At 26.7% G+C, this 24,976-nt stretch overlaps 1 protein-coding gene across 2 annotated transcripts in view; it reads left to right on the forward strand.

The window, feature by feature from the left end:
- Positions 1-24,976, forward strand: part of LOC107448472 (uncharacterized) — a 40,172-nt gene that overhangs the window by 4,187 nt on the left and 11,009 nt on the right. The window contains exons 5-18 of one of the 2 annotated variants that reach the window (XM_087167629.1): positions 585-603; positions 9,361-9,401; positions 9,530-9,583; positions 9,778-9,814; positions 11,529-11,810; positions 13,256-13,303; positions 14,747-14,991; positions 15,993-16,208; positions 18,316-18,438; positions 18,692-18,757; positions 21,312-21,422; positions 22,402-22,565; positions 23,146-23,205; positions 23,631-23,726. In XM_087167629.1, the coding sequence (XP_087023755.1) occupies positions 585-603; positions 9,361-9,401; positions 9,530-9,583; positions 9,778-9,814; positions 11,529-11,810; positions 13,256-13,303; positions 14,747-14,991; positions 15,993-16,208; positions 18,316-18,438; positions 18,692-18,757; positions 21,312-21,422; positions 22,402-22,565; positions 23,146-23,205; positions 23,631-23,726 (1,562 nt within the window). The remainder of the gene's footprint in view (positions 1-584; positions 604-9,360; positions 9,402-9,529; positions 9,584-9,777; positions 9,815-11,528; positions 11,811-13,255; positions 13,304-14,746; positions 14,992-15,992; positions 16,209-18,315; positions 18,439-18,691; positions 18,758-21,311; positions 21,423-22,401; positions 22,566-23,145; positions 23,206-23,630; positions 23,727-24,976) is intronic. The other variant, XM_087167630.1, reaches the window with a different exon arrangement.

The raw sequence follows: 24,976 nt of genomic DNA on the forward strand, positions 1-24,976 counted from the left end.
TTTATTCATAGGAGGTACATTTTTGTGTCTGATTTCATAACTTAAAATATCGTCTGCGCCTATTAATTTGCATATTTGAGGTCAACCCCTTAAACCATTAAGATTGAGTACTACAATGTGAAAATTTGATCAAAAGTTATTTAGTGTGGTCACTGTAAATCTGAATTTAATTTGTATTACTCTACTCTTATGATAAGTTTTAAAACTTCATCACAACTGAGCGATCTCAAAGTTTTGAAGTATCAGGAATCATTCATTAATCTTTTTCTTTTAAAGAAATGTTAAAGGTAGTGAACCTACAGCATTTTTTTCCATTTTAAAAATTCCTGAATAAAATTTTAATTATTATATTCATTTTTTCAAAATTGTTTTTAGTGTTTCATTATGCAATTAAAAAAGAACTTAATTACAATTAAAAATTCATGGAATTAAAAAAATTGCTATTACAAGTTGTGTAATTTCCATTTGTGCTATTTTTTTTTTGCACATTTTGTGCACATTTTTTTTTGTTCATTTCTTTTTCTCTTTTTTTCAAATTATTTTTTGTGACTTTTTTTTCAAAAAGAATTTTTTTTTTTTTTCAGATCTCAAAAGAAAAATTGGGTAAGATTAAAATTCTGTAATAATCTGTGTATTCTGTTATTCCTTTTTTGCTTTTTATCACTTTTTGTCTTTTTATTTCTTTTTTTTTTATTTTTTTATTCATTTTTCATTAAAAAAAAGAAAATTAATATTTTTTTTCAGTTTTTTTTATTTTTATGAAATTTTTACATCATGCTTTGATTTATATTTTATTTATTTATTTATTTTTTTTAAATTTTACGTTTTATGTCTAAAAGAATGTTTAAATTTTTTTAAAATTAATTTTGAGAAATAATTCATTTAATTTTTATTAATATAAAGTTTATTATTTAAAAATGTAATTAAGTTTATTGAATGTGAACTCATTATCAATGTTATCTTTAATTACTTGAATTTCTTTGCAGCATCAAAATATACCGCATTAGAAAAAGATTTTGAAACTGTTTTGGTATTACTTTTGTTTGTTTATTGTTAAAAACTAAAAACTGACTATTATGAAAAACTAAATTTTGCTATTGAGAATAATGGCTTTAGTATTAAGGTAAAATTATATGTAAATTAAAAGTTACAATACTTAATTACTTATATTTCAGCATGATTATATTTCAATATAATCATGTTGATATGATTTATATTGAAATAACTGTAATTGAATAAAGTTCTTTCCATTGATAATAATTAAGGAGCAGCATAATCTGAATAGGAAATTATTATTTAAATTTTAATTAATGACTTTTTTTAGAAGAATTTTTGTTTACCTAAGACACTATTTTAAAATCTGCTTTTTTATCAAATGCTGAATACATTTAATTCAGTGAAGTATAATTAGTACCAAAAATAAGAAATTCATTGTTACTAAAACTCATTTCAGTTAAAATTTTCTTTCTTAACTCTTTCGCTACCGGAACGCCCGAGACGCCTCGTAAGCTAGACTACCGAAAACGCCCGAAGTGCCCGTAAAACGAGTTAGAGATTCTTCCCCCTTTTCCAGAAATAACACACAATGGGGGAGGTGTGGCAGTAATCGTCCTTGAAGGTAATTTACAAAAAGGGAAGAAAGCAGAGGGATTTTTCAAAAAAAGTTTGTTTTATATCATTCTACTTTTGTAAATTTGTTTTCTCTTGTTTTATATATACAGTGGAGCATCGTTTATACGACGATCACTTATACGACGTTTACATTTATACGACGTTTTAGTGTGGTCCCAAATCATTCCTATTCATTTTAATGTAAAAATATATCGTTTATACGACGCACAGAATCGGTTATACGTCGGTTTTTAGATTTTGTTCACGTTTATTTAATTTTTTATTTTTTCTTGTGTATTTTAAAAAAGGGCGCAATTTGCCAACATGAATGATACAGAAAAGGGTGCCAACAAGAATGCTCGGATAACGACCGTAATTTTTACTAGATGACTGAAAAAACTAGACAATGTTATGAAGAGGCAAAAACGAAAAATTTTGCTATTCTTCGACCATGTCCAGCGCACCCATCGATACTAATTATTTTAGAAAATGTAAAAGCTCTCTTTTTTCCTGCAAATTGTACAAGTGCGCTTCAGCCATTAGATTTGGCCGTGATTAGAAATCTAAAATTGCATCATAGAAGGCAGTAAGTTCAACTCGCTATTCAAAGCATTGTAGAGACTAATAGCAAGAAAATATAATTCGAGGTAACATACATTCAAATTGCTCACTGCAATCTTTCTTCCTTGGTTATTTGTTTGTTTTGCTTTGTCTAATTTGGAAATTTATGTAAATCAACACGTTAAACATTAAAATTAACTGAAAACAGAGTCAGTTTCAGTTTTAGAAGTAAAAATCGATTATACGACGTTATCGTTTATACGACGTTTTTGGGTGGTCCCTTCGGCGTCGTATAAACGATGCTCCACTGTATATGTATATATATATATATAAACCAAAATGTCTTTTCGCTGTAAAGGTCCTTCGACCGAAATAATTTTCAATTAAATTAATTTTCAATGATGAGACAGGATGAGTCTGATTTTAATGAATCAGGGGATGAAGATGAATTCGAAGATGTGACACCAACTGAAACTACTATTGCCCCTAACGACTGAACTTTTTCTGATAATACTTCTTGAGAAAAAGTTAAATGAAACGTTTTATTGATAAAAAAAAAAATTCATATTCTCATAAGCTTAAAATTTATAGTTAAGAAATATAGTATTTTTTAACTTTTTTGAAAGACAGAGAGAGAGAGAGGTAGAAACAAATATAAACTCAAAATTAATTAACCTAAATTATTAAGCTGGCTACTTCTTTTTATCTGAACTTTTTTGATTACTTACGTTGAAAAGAATAAACTGGAGTAATGGTGATAAAGTTTCTTTTTTAAACATTAAATTATTTAGTTATTGTGTCTTTAAAAATATATCAATTGTTCAAGATAATAAACAGCTCGAAATTTGCAGTGTTTTCAGAAAAAAGAAATGACAGTAATTTAAAAATATATTATTCTACAAGACTGAAAGATTACTAAATACAATGAATTATAAATCTATTTTTAAATATAAAATAAATAATTAAACATTATTTTATTAGAATTAGATCGTAGGCTTTGATGCCTTACAAAATAGTTTTTATATTTATAACAGTAGGATCCATGAGAAAAAACTGCTTTGATGGGTACCAAAACTATTATTTGAAATTTGAACTTTATTCTGCATTTGTAGTTCGACAGCTGTAAATCATTCACGTTGTCTTGCTGTTTTATGAATGCCTCGCTATTTTCACCTTTTCAATGCTTGTTATTGCGTAGGTATTGCACTTGAAGCTGCAACGACCCATTTTTTTTATTAATTGTTAACACCTGGTCTAAAAACACGAATTTTACTAGTGGAGAATGTGTTGGTGTCAAAACTCTTAAAATAGTTAAATCTTTATGAATTTATTTATTTTCAATTTTACGCCTTATCTTCATACAAAAGGGTTTCTTCACAGGAGGATTATCTGTAGTTAACTCTAATTTCTCATGAACGCATTTTTTCCTTCATAATGAATGTTCTATATTCAGCTGTCAGACCACCCAGATGTGTTACAATTTACTCATTCATTTCTGTAGAAGATAAGCGTTATCAGTATAGCTTCTAAAGGCTATTGTTAAATGAAAATTAACATGTCATATAGTAGATTTTCTCCATTTCTAACTGAAGTTGGGACTGATATCTTTGTCACCAAAATTATGGTGTGGTAGTGTAAGAAATTTCTTTGATATTCCCCTTTTCTTTCAAAGAAATTTCTTGTCACCACACCCATATATACTGCACCATATGTCTGTAAACAGATGCCGATTTCCAACTGTTCAGTAAAATGCAGAACAATTTAGTCCCATACTCAAAAAGAAATAATTACAAATGAAACGTGACAGAAAGATAAATCTTAGCCTAGAAGGCAGTGTTGAAATAGGAAGTAATTGTGTTCCCTAGCATACGTAAAGAACAGCTGTCTGGCTGATTAACGATGGGGTCGGAGGTTAAAAAATTATGCAATAAATATAGTAGTTAAATATAGATTATTAAATATAGTCATTAAAATTTTTAAAAATGAAATTAAGAAAAATTAATAGTTAGTAAATAAAAATTTAGACATGTCAGTAAACAAAAATTTAGGCTAAGCTTTGAAGATATTGTTATATAGTTGAACATTTATTTTGTTTGCTTTCAATCCACTTTTTCAATTTATGATAATTTTTCAATTATTAGATTCTTATTAAATTGCACATAAACTTATTTTTACTATCGAAATTATTTATAGAAATTCAAAGGCAGTTTTATTGTTTTTATTATGAATATAATTTTTTTAGATCAATTTACTTAATTACACATATTTATGCATTTTTATTTTTAACGACAATATTTTTTAAATTCTTGAGAAAAATTATCAAATACTCGTATGAAGAGGACACGCGGAAAAATTACAGCAATAATGGATGTTTCAAAAACGAAGAAATAGATGCTTCAGAATATTTTTATATAAATTATGGAAAGACATATACAAAATTTGGCATCTGTCTCGAGTCGTTTACTTTCAAATAATTAAAAATTAGTTAAACAATTTAGATTATTTACAAGAACCTTATAACAAATAATTTTATTAATTATTATACTTTTTAATTTTCAAACTTAAAAATTTTTTTCCGATGCACCGAACTGAAATTCACATAAAAATATAGTTTCTAAATAAGATAATTTATTTGAAAAAAATTTAACTTTTTGATTTTTTCAAATGATATAGAAATATTGAACTTAAAATATTATTGTTAAAATAGTTCTTCAGCATTTTTTTACTTTTTATGCCTTATATAATTTATATTTTTTATGCTTTATATTACTTTTATTACTTTATATAAGTTTACAAACTCTTTTATGGTGCAGCGCTTGAAGGAATATTATTTACAAATGAAAACTTCATTGAAATGAATTTAATGCTGGCTAAAGGCAAAAATATTTTTGATACCTTGAGGAGGAATTAATAGTTTCTGGGGATAATATTTTTAATGGTTTCAGAGCCTTGTTAAATAATAAGAAAAGTTTCTCTTATTTCATATTGTAAATTTAAATAAATAAGGACACACATTTAGGATGAATAATATTTTAGTACTATCACCAAATTGATTTCTCCTTAATGACAAATGTTAATTTTAAATGTTGGTATCTAAGAAATTGAAAATTTATTTTTCAATCATTTAAGTTATTGAATTATATTAGTTTTTGTTTTACAACGAAAAAAAAAGGATTTTATTTGTGCGAGAATATTATTACCAATTTAAATGCTTTATTTAGATTTTGTATAACTGGATTACATGGAATTACATACTTATGTTTCAATATAAAGAATAAAATAATAAAAAAACAAAACAAATGCAAGCATTTATTAACATTTTATAAATCTTGTTACGTTAGCGATATTCTTGCTTCAAATTATGTCTTTCTTCCCTTTGAACTCCTATTTTGGGGATATTTCCACAGGTGTAATAAAGAGATGATCAGTCACTCTGTCATTCCTGAATGAAACTGGGGGTAGGAAATTTTTGCTACTTGTTTTCCTACTTCGGGCGTTTGCGGTATTCTGGGCATGTTGTGGTTTGGAGGGCTCGGTATTTAAAGAGTTAATCAATAGTTACATGAAGATGCCCCATGTTGATTAATGCATTCAAAAATATAACATTAACTTATCATCTTTTAATAGACTGCTTAATTTATTCTGATAATAGATTTGTTGATACTCAAAAGATGTTTTTTTTTTTTTTTTTTTTTTTTTTTTTTGAAAAAAGTCCCTGAGGATTTAAAGGGGGAAGAAAACAAGGATTTTTCTTAGTAAAGTTTAAATAATAGAAATAGATTGAAGAACTAAACTAGTGTGAAGCACAAAGAATATTTCATGAAATGCCATACATAGAAGAATATTGCTATACCGTTTGGAGAAAAGGGGCCTCTTCTCATAAATGCAAAAAATTTCTCATTGTATTGGAAATGCAATGGGAAAAAAAGGAAAGTAAAAGATTAAAAGAAAAAGATAAAGTAAGAAAATGGCAACAATAAATCTAAAATAATTATAAACTAAAAAAATGAGAGCACAAAACACAAATAAAATCACTTAGCCGATTACTGCGGAGTGTCATATTTATAAGTCAGTTTTTTAAAAGTATATATTATCGTAAGATTCTCACCCACCATAATATATTAATGATTTAGTTATCATCATCAGTAACACTACAGCCCAGAGTGGAGTAAGGCTTTCCTTTGAAAAGATTTCCAACCAAACCTCTGGGTAACAATGATCATACAGTACTTAACTTTAAGGATTCCAAAATCTCTCTATTCTGAGCCTTTTTACAGGGTTTAAATCATTCGTGTTGAAAACATGAGCAGCCCTATTTGATTTTATTGATCTTGATTAATTTTATAATATCTGAATATAATGATCAAAGTAATGTCAGCAGATCTAGAATTATAGGTAGATGGAACTTTTTAAAGTTATCTGGTCGCTAAAAGTGAATAATCAATGCTTAGTTTAATGCCATATATTATACAACTTTTCCTGTAAAACCACTTTTCTTTTCAATGTAAAAGACCTGGGTAAAACTAGTTAAAATGGGTTTTTCCAAGTAGTTGTTAAAAATTAAGGATCTGTTTCTTTTAAACAACTTTTTCTTTGACGTTATCAATTACTTTAAAGGATTTAAATGTAACTATACGTTGTGCAAATAAATAATATTTTCTTTCATTGGTTAATTAATTTCCACATATTAATTTAAATCAAAATTTAATTTCATTCTTTAAAAATACTGCCTTTAATAATTATACTGCCTTTAAAAATGAAATATAATTTCATTTTTAAAGGCAGTATAAGTATTGGTTTTCTCTTATTTAAAAAAATATAAAATAACCTAATGTTTTTTTTCTGTATCTAATGATTAAAATATTTTTCAGGACGGCTATAGTCAATATGGTAAGCTGAATTGAAAATACTTAATATTATAATTTACTGTTTTGTAATGTTTATAGATATGAACAGTAAATATTATTTACTAACTTATAACTGATTTTCCCTCAGACACTCACAAAGTAAATATCCCTGAAATACAGTTAACATTCTTTTTACCTAATTAATGATTATTTTTATTTCCTTATTGAAAAAATTATTTTAAGTTTAATTACTGTTATTTAACTAGTAATTTATTTTTTATATTAGTCTTCTAAGTATTCCTTTTTTTTTGTGAACTTTCATATGAATATCATTTCCTACATTATCAAACTGGATTAAGGAAAAAATAATGAAGTCTCCTATAGCATATTCTTACAAATATTCTTTTAACATATTACTTATTCTAAATATGTGTCTGTGGAAAAATGTAAATTAATATGCCTTAGAGGAAAAACAGGAATATATCGTCTGAACTGAAATAATATAAGCTACAATTCTGACATTGTGTATCAAATTACAAAAAAAAAAAAATTTCTTTTGGTTAAATTTCAGAGAGGAGAAATGGCTTTTAAAATCTGACAGTTTTTAATTTTTAGTATTATTTATTAGAAGTTGTTAAATAGGTATATAATATGTTTTTCTTGAAATGCTACATAATAATGTAGTTTCACAGTATTACTACAGAGTAATGAAACACAGCTTTCAGCTTCAATAATAATGAAATTTAAAATGTAATCCAAAAGGATGATAAGTATTACATATTACAAAAAGCACCTTTAAATAAGGAATAGAGAAATATTTTACTAGTAATTTATACCTAGAAAAACAAAGATACCCCACCAGAAGTCTTGCAGTCCTCCTTTGATGTCATAGCAGAACACAACTATTTTTTATTTTGATGTTCAAAACAAAAAATGGAAAACAAAAATATCTTTACTCCACAAGAAGCGATTACTTTCTAAACACTTTTATCATTACACTAAGTAATAACAACATGCTTGTTCTTCCAGTTGACAAACAAGTTTCACAAACAAGTAAATTAATCAGACATAACTATGAAAAAAGATGTTAATACTACTGGTAACTCAGCCTACATTAAAATAAGGCAAACAATATTGAAATGGGAAAGTTTTGTAACCTTCTATGCATTACTCTGTTATTGGAGTTCCACTTAAAACTGAGTTTGAAACTTATCCTATTTAATCATTTTTAAAAATTCCAGTAAAATTTTAAAAATTTGTAAAAGAAAATTAATATAAATATGAAACTTTAAAATAGTGAATGAACAGCATTGGCAATTACTTTGATACCAAACAAAATGTTTCGAAATCATAAGATCTGTTTCTTACAATTTGTTGTTCTCAAATATAATCACACAAAGGGAGATTATATTTAAAATATTGAGCAATATTTAATTGTACTTACCTAATATGCATTATCATTTATGAAACATCTAAAGAATTTTTGCATTAGTTTATGAAAAATTTGCATTATTCACTCAACTTTTTCACATGTAATTATATAATTGATATATTTTTAAATAATCATTGCTATTGATATATTTTTAAATGTATAATATACTTTATACAAAGTGTTTGCAGCATATTGCACTGTAGTTTGACTTAATTTAGAAAGTTAGAAATACAATTCTAGCAGAAAATGAAGAATATTTTAAGATATGTGTGATAACACACATATCTTAAAATATTCTCCGTTTTCTACTAGAATTGTATTTCTAACTTTCTAAATTAAAATAAGACAAATTTCGTTTTAGCTGCTTTTTTATTTTGATTTATTATTTTAAATGTTATTTATTTATTTTGCCTTTTTCTAAATTTGTGTAAATCAGTTTCATTCTGATTATTAAATATTCCGAAAATTAAATATTACATGCTGCCAATTTAGCTGGATAATTGTTGCAAGGTTAAAATAATGTTTTTAGACTAAGTGCTAATTCAGAGGGCAAATTTTTAACAGAGCTAAAGAAATTACTGAAATTTTTAATGATATTTACCCCTTCTAAACTATGCTTGTATAAATTTAATAATCTAAAGACAGAGAGCAAAAAGGGAAACTAATAGGAAGAAAAATTTGAAGTTTTGCACTACACTAAGTGCAAAAATCATAAAATTTAAATGAATTATTCTTTATTTGTCTTGAGCCTTGCAATGCTTGTTTTAACTTCAAAATATCAATTATATAGCATAATGTGTTGGTGCATTTTTCTAATTCCTATGATATTGGATATGTTTAAAAACTTTATAAACAAGTGTCTACAATGTTCTGTTTGCTTATTTTCTTTTCTTTCCTTTTAAATCCTAGGTTTGAAACTGGAAGATTTAGATAAAAATGTGGACAAATTGGTGAGCATATTTTTATTTTTCATATAATCTTAATTAGGGTCTATGTCATGTATTTTTATTTTTTATGTCTTTTCTCTTCTATAAAAAAGTAAAACTGCTTGAATTTATATGCTTTTTTAATTTTTTAGCTGAATTTTGAAGAAGATTTTGGAAAACTGAAAACATGCATTCAGAGATTGGAGGTAAATTTGAGGTGTATATTTTAAATATTCAGCATTGCCTGCAATTTTGTTACAAAACTGAATTATAATAAGCCCAGGATATGCTGGGTTTTTCTTTAAGATTGGAAAAAAATTCTTTTTATGTTTTTTGAATGATAAATTTTATTATTTTTATGTTTCCTTGTTAATTATATATTACTCTTATATCCTTTTAGGATTATGTGTTCACTGGAAGTTCAGATAAATCCTATAGTGAGTGTATTTTCCGTAGGTTTTTTCAAAAATATTTATGAAAAAAAGCTATATTTTTTGAGTTTTTTATTATCTATTTTCAGTTTTTTTATTCATCTTTATATTTTAAGTGCAGCTCGTTTTTTTATTGTGAAAATTTCGGGCCCATTGTAATATTTCAAATTTGCAATATCTATCTGAAATAAATTTCATACTTTTGGATGAGATGTTAATTTCATTTCAATTCCTGTTTTTTTTATGAGTTTTTAACTACATTTTTCTATATTTACCTACATTTTTTACCTATTATGTAAAGTCCTTTTTTTCAATTAATTGAAAAATATTAGAATCAGTTTTAATATTTAGTTGTTAGTGTTTTATAATTTTTGCATTTCGATTTTCTGTCATTCATTTAAAAAAAATCTCTTTAAGATTCTGTATATGGGGATTATTTTGCGTATTAGGCTATAGTTTGCATTATATTTTTACTTTCTAATTAGTCTCCGTAACCACAAACATGAGCTAGTTTTGTAGTTAATTGAGCAATAACCATAAATATGATCGATATATCAGCAAGCAAGTTCTGATCATGAATAAAAAGCAGTAATCACCACCTTGAAATCAGAGGTCGGCCCCTGAATTCTCTGTCAAATCTGCTGCAATTTTTGGCTAGCTGATTTCCGTGGTTAGTTCGAGTTGTCAGCTTTGTTTGATTTTTATTTCTAATAAATGAAACATAACTGATCATTGTGATGCATTATATTTGGACATAGTTGGATTTATAAATATATCTCAGTTAAAATAAATAAGGCTAAATACTTCTTATTTATATTCAAAATTTATATGATTGGTGTATTCTTTATTTATCATCTTATTAGAAAATTCACCTATCATTCATCAAGAAAAAATAAAATGAAAAATATATTTTCATGTGATAAAATAAAAGGAGGTATTTTTCTCTCCCCCTCTCTTTCTCTTGTTTTTTTATGAGAAAAAAAATTATTTCATGATATAAATTTTTTTTCTACCAAATGCTGTATGCACAGAAAATATGCATAAAGAAATGAATTTCTTTTTTGATAAAATTGAAGGAAGAAAAGTTTCCGTTAGGGATAAATAAGAACATATATATATATATCTTTCATTAAATTGAAATTAAGCTAAGCTTTATTTTTATTATTAATTCAGCATTATTTATTTACTTTCCCAAATACAATTTTATGAAGAAAAAAAATATTTAAAAATTTTTAATGTATTTTAAAAAGCTGTAGGGAATGTTTTTGTAAATGGTGTTGACGCATGACAAAGCTACTTTAAAGCAAGTTGTTTGGTGGATGAAGTGCTCAGAAAGTGATTATTTCAGTAGCCCTTTGTTTGTTTTATGCGTGCACATTTATTACTTGCAGCAAAAAATCAGTTATAGATAAAACTAGCTCAATTCAGAGTTACACTTAAAAGGGCTATTAATTTATATTATGATTATTTTATTAACATTTACAACTAGTGATTTAATGTTAAAAATCAATGTGCATATGAGGTGGTGTTTTATACTTTCCTAATCTTTTTGACAATGAACTGATACTTATATAACTTAATAAGAAAAATTTTTTAATTTAAATTTTTTGTAGTCTATTTGTAAAGATGTTTAAATATTTTTTTTTCTCCTTAGAAAATCTAATATATTCTGACAAAGTTCATTAAAACGCAATTAATTAATTATCTCTCTTCATATTAGCGGATACTCCTCCGAAAAGGTTTTCCATACCTTCCACTGTTCCATTTCCAACTAAGATACCATCTGAGTACTATTTTGGTGCAAGAAAAAAGAAAGATGAGGTAGTAGAAGAAGTTTCTTTGCAACAAGTTCCTTCAGCTGAGGTAAGTTTGAAAAAGGTGGAGATTGAAGAAATGCCTTCAAGTCAGAAACCTAAAATGGCTGCACTTGTTCAAAAAGAGTCTGAAGAAATAAAACAACTGAGGAGCCCTAAAGAAAAATTCAGAGAATTGGCAAAAATGGGTTGGTTTTCCTTTTTTTCTTATTAAAATGAGTATTATAAAAAGTGATCAAGTAAGAGCTATGTATTTTTAATTTGAAATTAAAACAAAACAGCATATGATATCAATGGGACTTTTTTTTAAAAGTTTTATATGTTGACTTATGGCATTTTTGTTCAAAAATCATTTCTTGCAAGTGTTCACCTCTAAAGGTTTTTAAAAATTTTATTCTTAACTTTCAATTTTTGGTCACTCAGAGGTGATTGTGCTCCGGAATAAATACGGATTTACGGATTTTTCCCTAACTGGGTCCGGAAGTTTTAAGAAATCATCGGTCACATTTATGTATAAAAATTCTTGAATATTTTATTTAAAAATATTAGAACTAGGCCATGGCACAGAATAGATCAAGATGGCAAAAACTTATTGGGACGGTCTTGGCCTGTTATAAGCTGTAGTGCCCAAGAAGAAGAATTAGAATTTATACTTGGCATCTTTCATTTATAAATATTTTTTCTGGTAGAATAATAAATGTGATGAGAGATAAAAATAAACTTATACATAATCATTCATTTAAATTATGCTGTATATAATTTATTTAGAATTCAATGTTTTGAAAATTTCAATGATTTAAATTTATAAAGACATTATGCGTCTTTAATGATTTTACTCAAGAAATTTTCCGGATTTTTGAGTTGGACTCACAATCACCCCTGGTCACTTTTCCACATAAATCCATACTTATTTCACAAATTTCAAGATTCTGATGTTAATGAATATTTGTGGTTTATTTCACATAACTCCAGTGAAAAATGTTCAATTAAGTTATACTTTATGATTATGGTGGTCAGTTCCCATTAGAATTTCTAGAAATTACAAAAGTCGTTTCTCTCAATAAATTAATTGTGTCATAAGACGTTGCTGAAACTAGATATCATTCATATCTAGATCATGACAAAAAGTGCCATTTGACTGAAATTTTTCAATTAAATCATGAGTATTAATTCTGTATGTTGACTATAAATTTCATATAGAACATGAAATGTGTCATCAAAGAATTCATTACCTTTTTGTGGTGATTTGCCAAACAAAACCAGAATTTTTTTTTTTTTTATTTCTTTAGATTTAAACTTCTCCCCTATTTTATCATAAAATTATTATTTTTTATTTATCAAAAACATTTTTGTTTATTATTTAAATAAAAAATGCGCAATAATTATTAAATATTTTATTTATTTAAGTATTCAGTCCTTAAATATGCTGTCATTTTACTTCTGTAATTTGTAATTATTAAGAACTATTGAAAAATTCAATTATTCAAGTTATTAAATTTTCAAAAGTTTAAATTTCCACATGCACTTGTAGTTTAATAATTGTTTTACATTTTGTGCAAATTATAGATGACTGTAATTGTTAATTTTTTTATGAAATTAAATTGGTTTATCAATTTTTCTTCTTTAATCTCAGTTAAATTCGCCAGTGGTAAAGGATACCCTTCTGTCCATGACAAACATGGTGAGTACTGTGTTCATTTCATTTTTTTTAATAAATATTTTAATTTTTGCTAAGCAAATAGACGGGGCTGTTTCTACAATAAATCTTATTGCATTCAAAGAGATACTTTCAGTACTTGATAAATGTTAAAGATGTAAGAGTTTTTTTTTAAAAATCTGTGATCCAAACTGAGTGTCAATTATGATATGATTTCTGCTTCAATTACTCCAAATCACTTCCCTCCAACCTGCTCTAAATCACTGAATATCCAATCACATCAATCCTTATAACTAATAAATATGAATAAGATAAAAAGATATTAATTAAAACATAGGAAGGTATTAATTTTACCTAACAATTGAGCTCGAATTGTCAAAATGGAATGCTACTAACAGCAAAAAAAAACAAAAAAAAATTCTGTATATTTTCATTTCAATTCATTTCATTTCATTTATATTCTAAACAATGTGTAAAAATTGTATAAGTTGGATTTTCTCAATTTCAGAAATATCTTGAGAATCCTCTAGTATCATGTCTAATTTTCTCTTTCACCCATAAATATAAAACAACTGATAGGGGCCGTTCAAATATTACATAAACTTTTTTTTGCAATTTCTGACTCCACCTGTCTCTTCAACAAAAATAAGCAGCAAATCACTAATCACAATGCTTACACGAGAGAGGTGGTCTACCCCTTCCGATTTTTTGGTTGAACTTTAACTAATTTTAGGATTAAATTCAAACAAAAGATGTCACTTAACATGAAACAAAATTTATGTTTTTATTCATTTTGTAATATTTTGAGTATAATATTTGTCAGGAAACTTTTGTGCTCGTAACTCTAGACCTCTAAAACCCTGTAAAGAAATATTTTTTCCCATTTTTTTCTCCAAGTTCTACTTTAATTCCACATTTGAAATTGTTTATACCCCTCTTTCTTCATTTTCAGCAGAAATAAGTAAATTGCAAGGGGTCTGTCCAGGCCAAATATACTACCGTTTAGCGGTACCTTCACAAATTCAACTTTAGGTTCACAAAATACTTTTTCTCAAAATTTTATGTTTGCATCCCGTAGGAAACGATAAATCCCTATTTTTACCATATTTTTGTGTTGATTTTTTAATATAATTTTTAATTTTCACAAATTATGTCTAAATATTTTCTCTCAGAAAAAACTAGACAGACCCCTGATCACAAACCCCTCCCCTGTTAGGTGCTTACATGATACTTGAACAGAGCCTCTAACATTCTTTAATTTTTAATTAATGTTATGCTAAATAAACCTCATAACATTTCTGATAAGTATAGGATAAAAAAAGTTTTTCTTTTTACTTCTAAACACAAAATTGATACTTATGCATAGCTGATTAGGATAGCTATTTATCACTAAACAATTTTAGAATAATATGGAAAGTTTACCTGATGGAAAAATTAGTTTTCTGAATTTTTTTCACTCTTCATTAGAAAAAGCGAAGGAATTTAAAGTACAAGACTTTGAATTGGAAGGTACAGCTGAAATCATCCCAGTGGAGGAAATTTTACCTTCAACTGGAGTAAAGAAGCTATCTTTAAGGCAAATAAAACAATTTCCCAAAGCTGCTCATGCAATGACCAACTTAAAAAAAATACAATCTGCAAAGTATTTAGATACTGATTTTTTTATTGAAGATAGCAAGGATGCTGAAGCTGAAAATGAACCAGAACTGGAGGTATAACTGTGAATTTTTGGTTTCAATTCATTAAAATAAATCTAAATTATTATATTTTAGTACAGTCAATGCTCTATATCATGACTCCTGTGTTTGAAAGAAAAACACATTATAATGAAAGGTCTCTTTAGCATGAAAGCATAGAACTTAAGCAAATATATATACATGAAGAGCTTAATGGAAAAACCGACTAAAGGCCTGATTTCTTAAGATAAGTCTGGGCCTCAGCGGAAAGTTGTCGTACCGCCGACGCCAATAAAATACTGTTTTGTTAGCTCAGCGTGAGCAGTCGGTCCAATGCGGAAATTATCTCACACTATGCGTGCGTTAATAACAAGCAAATATTTATTTTGAATTTGTATTGATTTTGTTATTGTCAACCAGTACTATAGGGAACAAGTAATGACTTTGTCTAAGAAAAATTATAGCTTAGCTAAATGAAGAAGAAAAGGAAGACGAAGCTATGTTTAATGTTAAAATCAAAATCTTAGCTGATTTCAATTCTCAGTTGGATGTTGTCCGCAATTGCCTCTGTCGTTAACGTTACATTGTAATCCAACTGCAGTTGATTTGGACGTCAGTCGCCGTTCAAGCCGAGCGCTCCATGACGTATGCTGTCTAACTCACAAATTGACCAATCAGGGGTTAGCGCTAGCTTCAAGCTGACGTCTTGTAACGCGAACCTGTCCTAAGAAACCAGCCCTTAAGTGACACTTTAGTGAATTTGAGTAAATGAGCGTTTAAGTTTATACTTTATTTTTTATTTGTTTTTTCGCTCATTCTTTGTTTTTTGTATATTTGTGAAAACAGAACTAAAACAATTTTTGGGGATCTATTAATTTGATTCTAACTGTTTTATAAATATATATATATATATATATATATATATATATATATATATATATATATATATATATATATATATATATATATATATATATATATATATATATATATATAGTTTTAAAAAAATTAATTTTAATTCTGAAACCTGTTTTTAGCCTTCAAAAACTGCAGAAATTGAAGCATCCATTGAATTGCCTAAAGTAAAAGAAAAAAAGTACAAGAAAGAAATACCAACAAAAGTAAAAGAAATTCAGGAATATGAAACGATTCTGTTATTTGAAATTTTAGAAGAAAACTCCAAAAAGCTTAAAGAGGAGTTAGTTTTGTACATAAAAAAACAAGTGAATCCTCTTCTTAATGAATTTTACATAGTAAGATTATAAATGTTTTTAAAAATTCTATTTATATATTTCTGACAGTATATAAAAACATTATTTTCAATGTAGAAATTTTATAGATTATTGATTCTTATAAATTTAAATTGCCTCATTTATTGTTTATTTTAAAATGTTTCACTTTTAATGAGCAAAAATTTTGATACATTTTATTCATTTCTTTTTTCTGTGCAATTCTTCTTCTTTACTACTTCCCCTATTCTATGAAATGTGTAGAATGTAATGACAACATATTGTGTTTTTCGAACACTACTTGAACTTCAATTAATTATTTTTTTAAAAAGCCTACAGTTAGGAAAATTTAGTTAAATATTTATAAAACAAATTGAAAAATTTTTAATAAGAGGAATGTATAAAATTTCTTTGAATTCAGATACTGTTAATCCTCTGAGCATTTGTACTGGCTTTTTTAGGGACAGGCTTTCCGGTTTTAAGAACCCCATTTGGCCATTCTATTCAATGGAGCATAATGCATAGCGTTTTTAAAGGGTGCTTATTTTTGATTTTCATAATTTAAAAGCCCTTAAAGGTGCTTTTTTTTATTGGTCGAATTTGCTTAATTTTCCCTTTTCAAAATTTAGATTCTTTTCTTTACCATTTCAATTTTCACCACGTATTATACATTGTGTGCTTTTCACATTGTTCTATTTAACCTTTTTGCAATTCATTCAACCGCAATCTATTTTGCATACCTTCAGACCATAGCGCATGAGAGCACAGATCATTTTACATATTTTATGAAATACTTGCGAGTGCGCTTGTGCGTCCACTGAGGCAGGTTCGGTGAGATTTTTGCACTCTTATGTGCGACTCTACTGCTCTTTGCAAGATATTTTCAATTTCAGGTTTTATTTTCCACTCTGTTATATCGAACCGAAAAATCTCTCGTTCATTTTATAATGGCTAATATATTTACGAAAAGAGTTCTTTGTCAGAAACTAGTTATTTTATCATGATCATGTAAATTCTTTGAAGATTATTTTGCAATTTGTTAATGTATATAGTGCTTAAAAATATTTTTTAAATGCCTAAAAAATACTTAAGAGGTGCTTATTTTTTGTTGTAAGATTTGGCTATGCACCCTGGGAAACCTGGTACGTAGTTAAAATATCAATACAATTTTACTCAGTTGTTTAATATTTACAGGGGTCATTTTCCCTTTTGCTAACAAATGTTTTACAAAACTGAGAAAAGCTTTGTATATCTTATATTACAAAATTTTTTAAAAGGGCCATTAAATTAAAAATAGCTTTTTTTCGATGTAATTGCATGAAATTTTTGCATAAACTTATTACCTGTATAGATACACTTCAGAGAAATGATAGGGAATACAATATGTACACACTTCAGAGAAATGATAGGGAATACAATATGTACACACTTACAAATATGTATATTCACACACAAATACATATTCACACAAAATTGCATATTCTTTGCTCAGAATAGCTGTCTGATCAGTTAAGTATTAATCCTAGATATATTTATGATGTTTTATAATAATCGTCGTTAATCTACATTTATGAAATCCACGTCGAAAAAGAAGTAAAAATGAATAAAAATTTTGGATTGCAAATAGATGTTTAAGAGAGGAACAAAAATGAAAATGTCATATGAACTGGAGAATCATTAAAAAGGAAAACAATCTTAAAAATATCATAACTTAGAAAAGGTTTTAATTTGACGAATTAAAGCGAAAACTTACTGCTGGAGAATAGTGATCCCTGGAAACACATTCAAATTTTTCTGCTACTTACCCTGTTTTTAATGTTTTCAGTTCTGCCTTCCTCAATTGTGGTTTATTAGATTTTAATCATGCTTTTATTTTTCACAGACTTATTTGAGGTCTATATTGTGTATACTTTTTTGATATGAATTCTAAAAATGTATATTTAGAGCAGTGATTACAAAAATTTTTTGTTTCTTTTTATTATTTTAATTGTGAAATTAACTTGTTTGAAATGCTTTTACTTCAGTTTCAATACCTCTGCAATTTTTTTTTTTTTGCATCAAAAACTGTTTGTTGGTTGGAAAAATTTGCATACCACAGCATGCATTGATATATATAGGGCTTTTTTTCCAGGTTGAAAGTGAAGTGAAAAGTTTAAAATTAAAAATTGGAAATCTAAAGCTTCAAATTGACGAAATTTCAAGTCAGCTTATAATGAAGGACTCTGATCTTCAAGACAAAAATAAAAAGCTTAATGTGAGTTTTTGACACATATTTATTTTTTGAATATTGAGCTAAAGAAAAAAAAACATTTTTGTTAAAATTTCCTTTGTTTATAATACAGTTGATCTTTTATGGTATGACCATAACTATAGTATTTTCATAACTATAAGTTCATAACTGTAACTTCTTAATTATAGTATTTTTATAATAATGGCTTATTTATAACATAGTCCTATAGACGATTACATTGATGCAAAGTTATATTATTGTTCTAATTGTTTTTTAGGTTCTTGAAAACATTGTTGAAGATCATGATCGTTTCATAAAAGATGCTCTAGAAAAACTAGAGAGGGTAAAAATTAATGAGTATTTTTATTTTATTCTATGTTCAGCCGTAGATGAATAATTTAACAATAACTTGTTGGAAGAAATCTTTTCTTAATTGTTATTTGTTGCTTTGTAACACATGCGCTCTGAAGCTGTTGCTAACGGGAATATTTTGTCTGCTTGTGAGTTGGATGAGCGATTTCGTATAGCGTGTTTACCTTAGAATTCAATCTTTGAATTCTTCAGGGTTTTATTTTATTTTTATGACTTTAGCTTTTATGCAAGCTTTAGGGCGCATAGTTTCTTTTCCCAGCTATTTTGGGAGTTCCAGTATGTGCTAGGTCTGTTTTTATTTTAAAGTTTTTAATAAATAGTTTATTTTGGCAATTTAGTTTTATTTAATTATTCCACGACTCATGTTAGTTTAATTCATGTTAGTTTCCCCCACATACTGTTTTGTAAAATACTATAGGCTATAACATTTTCCTGTTTTGATTTCATAACTTATGGCGAGAATACTGGCTTAAAAGAAAATGGACTTAAACATAATCTTTAAAGATTATTTTAGCTGTTTCTTTATTCAAGTCTGCAGAAATAGATGACTCCTATAAAAAGAAATTTTAGTTTTGAAATATTTTGCTCATTTATTTAAAATAATTGGTATTTTTTGCTGCTTTTAAATCTGTTATAAAGAAAAGAAAGGGAAAAGAAAAAGAAATGCAGAATGAACATTAAATATTATTAGATGTTTAAACCCTTATAATTAAAATTTGATGGGCAACCTAATTTGATTGGTAAATTTATCTGACCATATGCAGGGCTGATTGTGCTCCGGAAAAATCTGGATTTCCGGATTTTTCGCCAACAGTGATCCGGAAGTTCCGGAGATCAAAGATCCAGACGTTTAAAAAAATCATTGATCACAGAAGTTTCCTTTCCGGAAATCAAATTTTCAAAGGTGGAACTTAAAAACACAGTTTATTTTATTTGTTTGTAAGGCAGAGCCAGAGAGATACTTTATAAGCTTATATTCATGATTAATATTCATTTTTTATCAGTAAATAGTTGTTATAATCATAAACTCAAGAAAGAAAGACATATTTGTAAATTTTGATTACTTCTCCAGGTCATCATAGGTATGTGTAAAATTTTAAATATATTTTTAGTAAACTAAGAAATATTGAGAAAAAGAAGAAGAAAAAAACATTGTTTAAATTTTTTCTAATTTTTCAATTTAAACTGTTTTTTATTTTTTAACTTAAGAAATTTTCCGGAATTTTGATGGGCTCACAATCACCCCTGCATATATGTTCTTTTCTTTAATATCCCTTCTATCAATTAATACAATTGTTTACTCTGTCTGATTAACATTAACACTTTGGCTGGAATATATCCACAATTAAGAAGGGTTTTTATTTATTTATATTTGGAAAAGAAGTGATCAGGATTTGCCTGAATTTTATTAAAATTACCAACTAAATACATCCTTTGCACCAATACATGCTATAACAGTACCCACTTTAAAATTAGAGTGCAAATTTCAAATAGATTACAGTGAAGTAGCTTTATTAAGTACTCTTATTATATCATAATTAACTTATGCATGTGAAACTCGGACCATGTCTTCTGTGTAGATAAATTTGAAATAAGAGAAGAAAAATTTATGGAAGTAATAAAAAAAAATTTATGGCTTAAATGTTAAAAAAATAATGAAGACCCTGGTGACAAAATTTGCAGAGTCACTCTGAAGCATAATCTTCATCAATTTAAAATTATTTGCATCCATAACTCAGTCAGATAAAGACTATTATTGTTTAAATTGGGTAAGTATTATTCTTACGCGTATATAACGAAATTTGCATGTTAGATTAAATTTATTCAGCAAAAATTATTGTTAAAAATGAAATTATTCAAATTATTTACAAGACTACTTTTAAAAAAGGAGTAAATCCTTATACATACTATAAACCCAGTGAGAGTTTTCGGAAGCTATTAAAAATACTTTTTTTTAATGAAATGAAATATACAGTGTTCACAAAAAAAGAAATGTCGACGAAATTTGCTATTTAAAATAATAAACTACATAACACATTGTACTGAATTGAAGGCTTATAGAAAGTTTTATTTTTATATTCTTGTGCAGCCCATTCCATATTTTTACAATTTCATGGTGTTTGTAATTTTTGTTGCTGATTTTTTAACAGATATAATTGAAATGAAAAAAAAAATTGACGAATATTCTTTTTATTTTTTTCTGTTTTTTGTTTTCTTTTCTTAATTTTATTATTTAAATTCTTTGAGAAAATTTCTGTAATGAAAAAAATTTTTTTATTTATTAAATTTAAACGAAGTTAAAATATTGAAATGGTTTTAAATGTATGCTATCATTCTTTAACCATTTGCTGGTAAATTTTTCTCATACTGCTGTTTGTTTGCTAAAGTTTCATGGTTTATTAGGTAAAACATTGTTCTGAGTATTTTGAAGTTTTCCTTGAGTTTTTAAGTATGAATTGTTTACTTTTTATCCATTTCAAAAATAAAAAAAATTCTTTATAATATAGCTAGTCAATATTTTTTAGAAAGCTGAATCAGATGATGTGAAAGGAAAAGCTGAGAAGAAGGATGTTGTTGCTGTTGAAAGAACATTGTCAAGTTTATGTGATGTTTCCACTTCAAACATAACAGCTTTGGTAATAATGTTAAAATGATCCATGTTCTGCAGTTGTGAACTATAAAATTAATTAACTTTTATGACACTTCAGAAAATTGTTTACAACTGCCATGACATATTATTAGATGTTATATAAGTGTTCAATTCTCAACCTAACTCAATGAGATTATGCCAATTTTCTCCCTGATGGATTATAATATGACTGACCATTTCTCTATTTAATGTCTCAATTATTTTATCAGATACAATTAAGTTACAAAGAGACCTAAGTGTGTCAACTTTGCGTAATTTACAATAATACTCGAAATGTGAAATTAACCACGTAGCAAATTAAATAGTTGTTTAACATTCTCAGTTGTTTAAACATTCTTGGGGAGTTGGATGGAAATCTCCCAATATTAAAGCTTTTAATTTTGATAGTTATTTAGATCATCTTCTTCAGTATTTAACAAGACACCATTTACTTTTTCACCTAAAATTTCGCCTTTTAGTTCCTCATTTATGTTTTTCATAACAAAGGCTTGCTCAAAAAACCAAAAAAATGAAGAAAAAAAAAGGGATTGAAAATTTTTGGTTTAGATAGAACTAGAAGTTTCATACTATGTTTTGGAAGGGAAATGGAGGAAGTTTTAATACTATTTTTATATTTTATACTGTTTCATGGAAGATTTAATACCATAGATTACATTTTTGATGTTTGTTTCTAATGCGTCATTTATTTTTTTGGGAGAGATAAGTTCAATCACTTTGTTTTTCTCTTCCAGTAAAAGCTTTTTTAAGTCTTTCTACTTTTAGTTTTTTTACTGGAATAAAATATCGTTTTTTTTTTAAAGTAAATATTATAGTTTATCTATTATTAGTTTACTTAGTTTTTGATACACCATTGGTTTAAATATTTCCATATATTAATATAATTTTAAAATGTATTTGTTAATGTTGCTTCAGAAGAGAGTTAAAAATTCTTTTCTTCATAAATATTGAGCGTTATGGATTTATAGGAAAACATGATCAAAGAGTGTGTCACCATGCTACGTCGAGAGTTACAGGATAGACTACTAATAGCTGATATTGATGTATATAGTGAACCTCTGGAAAATAAAATTAAGAAATTAGAAAGGAAGTTTCTGGACAAACCTTCCATCCAACATTTCCATAACATCAAGTGAGAAAATTCTTGTAACTAAAAAAATTATATATATTTATTAATATTACTTATGGTTAATTATGTTTAACAATATTTAAAATGTTCTAACTATTGTGCTTGATTTCATAACTAAAAATATCATTTGCACTAATTAATTAGCATATTTGAGGTTACCGCCTGGAACCTTTAAGATTGAGTCCCATAACATGCTGATCCATTCAGTAGATTAAAAGTTATTCAGAGGGTCATCCGTTTTTTTTTTTTTTTTTTGAACTGCACACTGTACACCCAATGTCAACAGCATTGCAGGAATGCATCATAACTGCTATGATAATCATTTATAGAAATATGTTATTGAAGAGAAAGGGAAGAATTTTGTGTACCATAGGGATGTTTGTAGTTGACCAAAGGTGCTCAAATGTATCTGACACTTGGTAAAAGTATGTGTCTTTCCATGTATGATCTTTCTTTTTTTCACCCCATATTTGTAAATAAACACCCCTCTGAATCGAGATAAATCATTTTGAGCTTGTATTTTAAAACTTATCACAGTAAATTTTTAAAGTCAAAGATTGTTATAAAAGTTTATATTTTCCAGACCTATTGAAATCAAACAGTATGTGCATAGTGGGGAGCAGAAGAACTTAGCTCAAATAAAGTAAGCTATTTTAATAGTTTTATTATTATTATTCATTTATTATTATTATTTCTTTATTATTATTCATTAAGTTTTTGATATGACATAAAGATTTAGCTCTCATTGTTGTAATTTGTTTAAAGTTCAAATTGCTCACAGATATTAAAATTAGAAATGAATTATTTAAATTATTATTGAAAAAGATTTTAGATTTAATATGTTACTTTTTATTTGTAATATTGCCTACAATCTTTACAAAAAATCACACTTAATATTCACGCAAAAAATTTAAATTTTGAAATCAAAGACTTGTAAAATAATAAAACATAATAGTATTATTGCACATTACTATTGCTTTTCTGATCTTAATCAGATGTGCTTATAAAAAAAATCTAAAGGGACACCTAATTAACTTAATTTTTTTTCTTCTTTTTTTTCCTGGAAAGACAATTGCATACTTCTTCAGAGGGTTTCAAATCTTTTACATCTGCCTATGATGAAATGAAAGTTCCTATATCTATTCAAACTGGAGTAAAGAAAAAGTAAGATTCAATTTTGTCTTTGATAATAATTTAGAAGTTGTAATTTGAAGTAGTTTGATTAATTTTATAACTGATTTTTTACTTGAGCAAATTAGTACAAAGGATTATTCTTTGTCAAGCTCCATTGAATAAAATATGGGAAATCAAGTTTTTATGCGGAAAGGAAAACAGCAATCTATACCTCAATCTGACAATTAAAGTGTTCAATTAGTTGTTTATTTAGTTATGTACTTTTTTTATTTCAACAGATTCTAATTTTTATTATAAAATGATGGAAATTTTTTAAAAACTTTTGTCGTATAGAATTCTTTCAACTTCCTTTTAAAGATTCCTGTCTTTTAGTCCATTTTTTTTTTCATTTATAAATAACCTCCAAATTTTTTTTCAACAATTTAAAAACAATGTTCACTTTTTGAAGATGGGCAATATTTCTTTATTTACAACAAGCACAAAAATTGCAATATTTCTCTAAAAATATACAAAATATCTAACTCTTTTCCATCTGAAAGAACCAACTCATTTCTTTTTGAAATATTTTTTTATTTAGTTACAATTTATTTTTGGAGTGTTATTCAGCTCATATTATAAATAGTATTCTTGTATTACATAAATTTTGTTTGAAAATTTCAGTTTGTCACGGACAATACGCAATGATGCTGAATAACAAAAAGTTTTCGGTTAAATTTGGTTCTCAGATCAAAAAGTATACAGAAAGTTTTAGTTTGATTCACTCCTGTTGAGAAAAATTTTACTTACAAAATATTTAAATTTCTCATTTTGCATTCCATTAAGATTCTAGAAAGTTCTTAAGAAAATATATATTTGTTACATGGGAAAAATAGATCCATAAATATGAAAATGCAGCTGCACAGAATTTTTTCATAATTATCATCCTTTATATTTTTAGAATCATTGATATTATTATATACAAAAAAGTATAAAAATTAAGAGTCACAATTTAATAGAGAGATTTCGCAAAGTGTTGCGATTACCTTTATCTCTACTGTTAATACTATTTGTACTGCAAAGCTTATATGCGAATTTTTTTCTACAAAGCAAAATACTGCTAAGCCAGTAGAAAATAAATTTAGAGTTACACTTAACATAACACTCATCATCGTCAAGATTTTTCTTATGCCTGTCTGGCACTTAAGACTTTAAGTCTCGTCCTCTATCGCTTGCGGTTCAAAGCAGCCTCTCTAGCCAAGTTCCAGCTAGACCATCCAAGTGCATCTCTTTCATCCACTATC

The sequence above is a fragment of the Parasteatoda tepidariorum genome, chromosome 7 (genome assembly GCF_982258835.1).
Source record: "Parasteatoda tepidariorum strain Cologne lab strain chromosome 7, Ptep-v5.0, whole genome shotgun sequence".
NCBI lineage: Eukaryota > Metazoa > Arthropoda > Arachnida > Araneae > Theridiidae > Parasteatoda > Parasteatoda tepidariorum.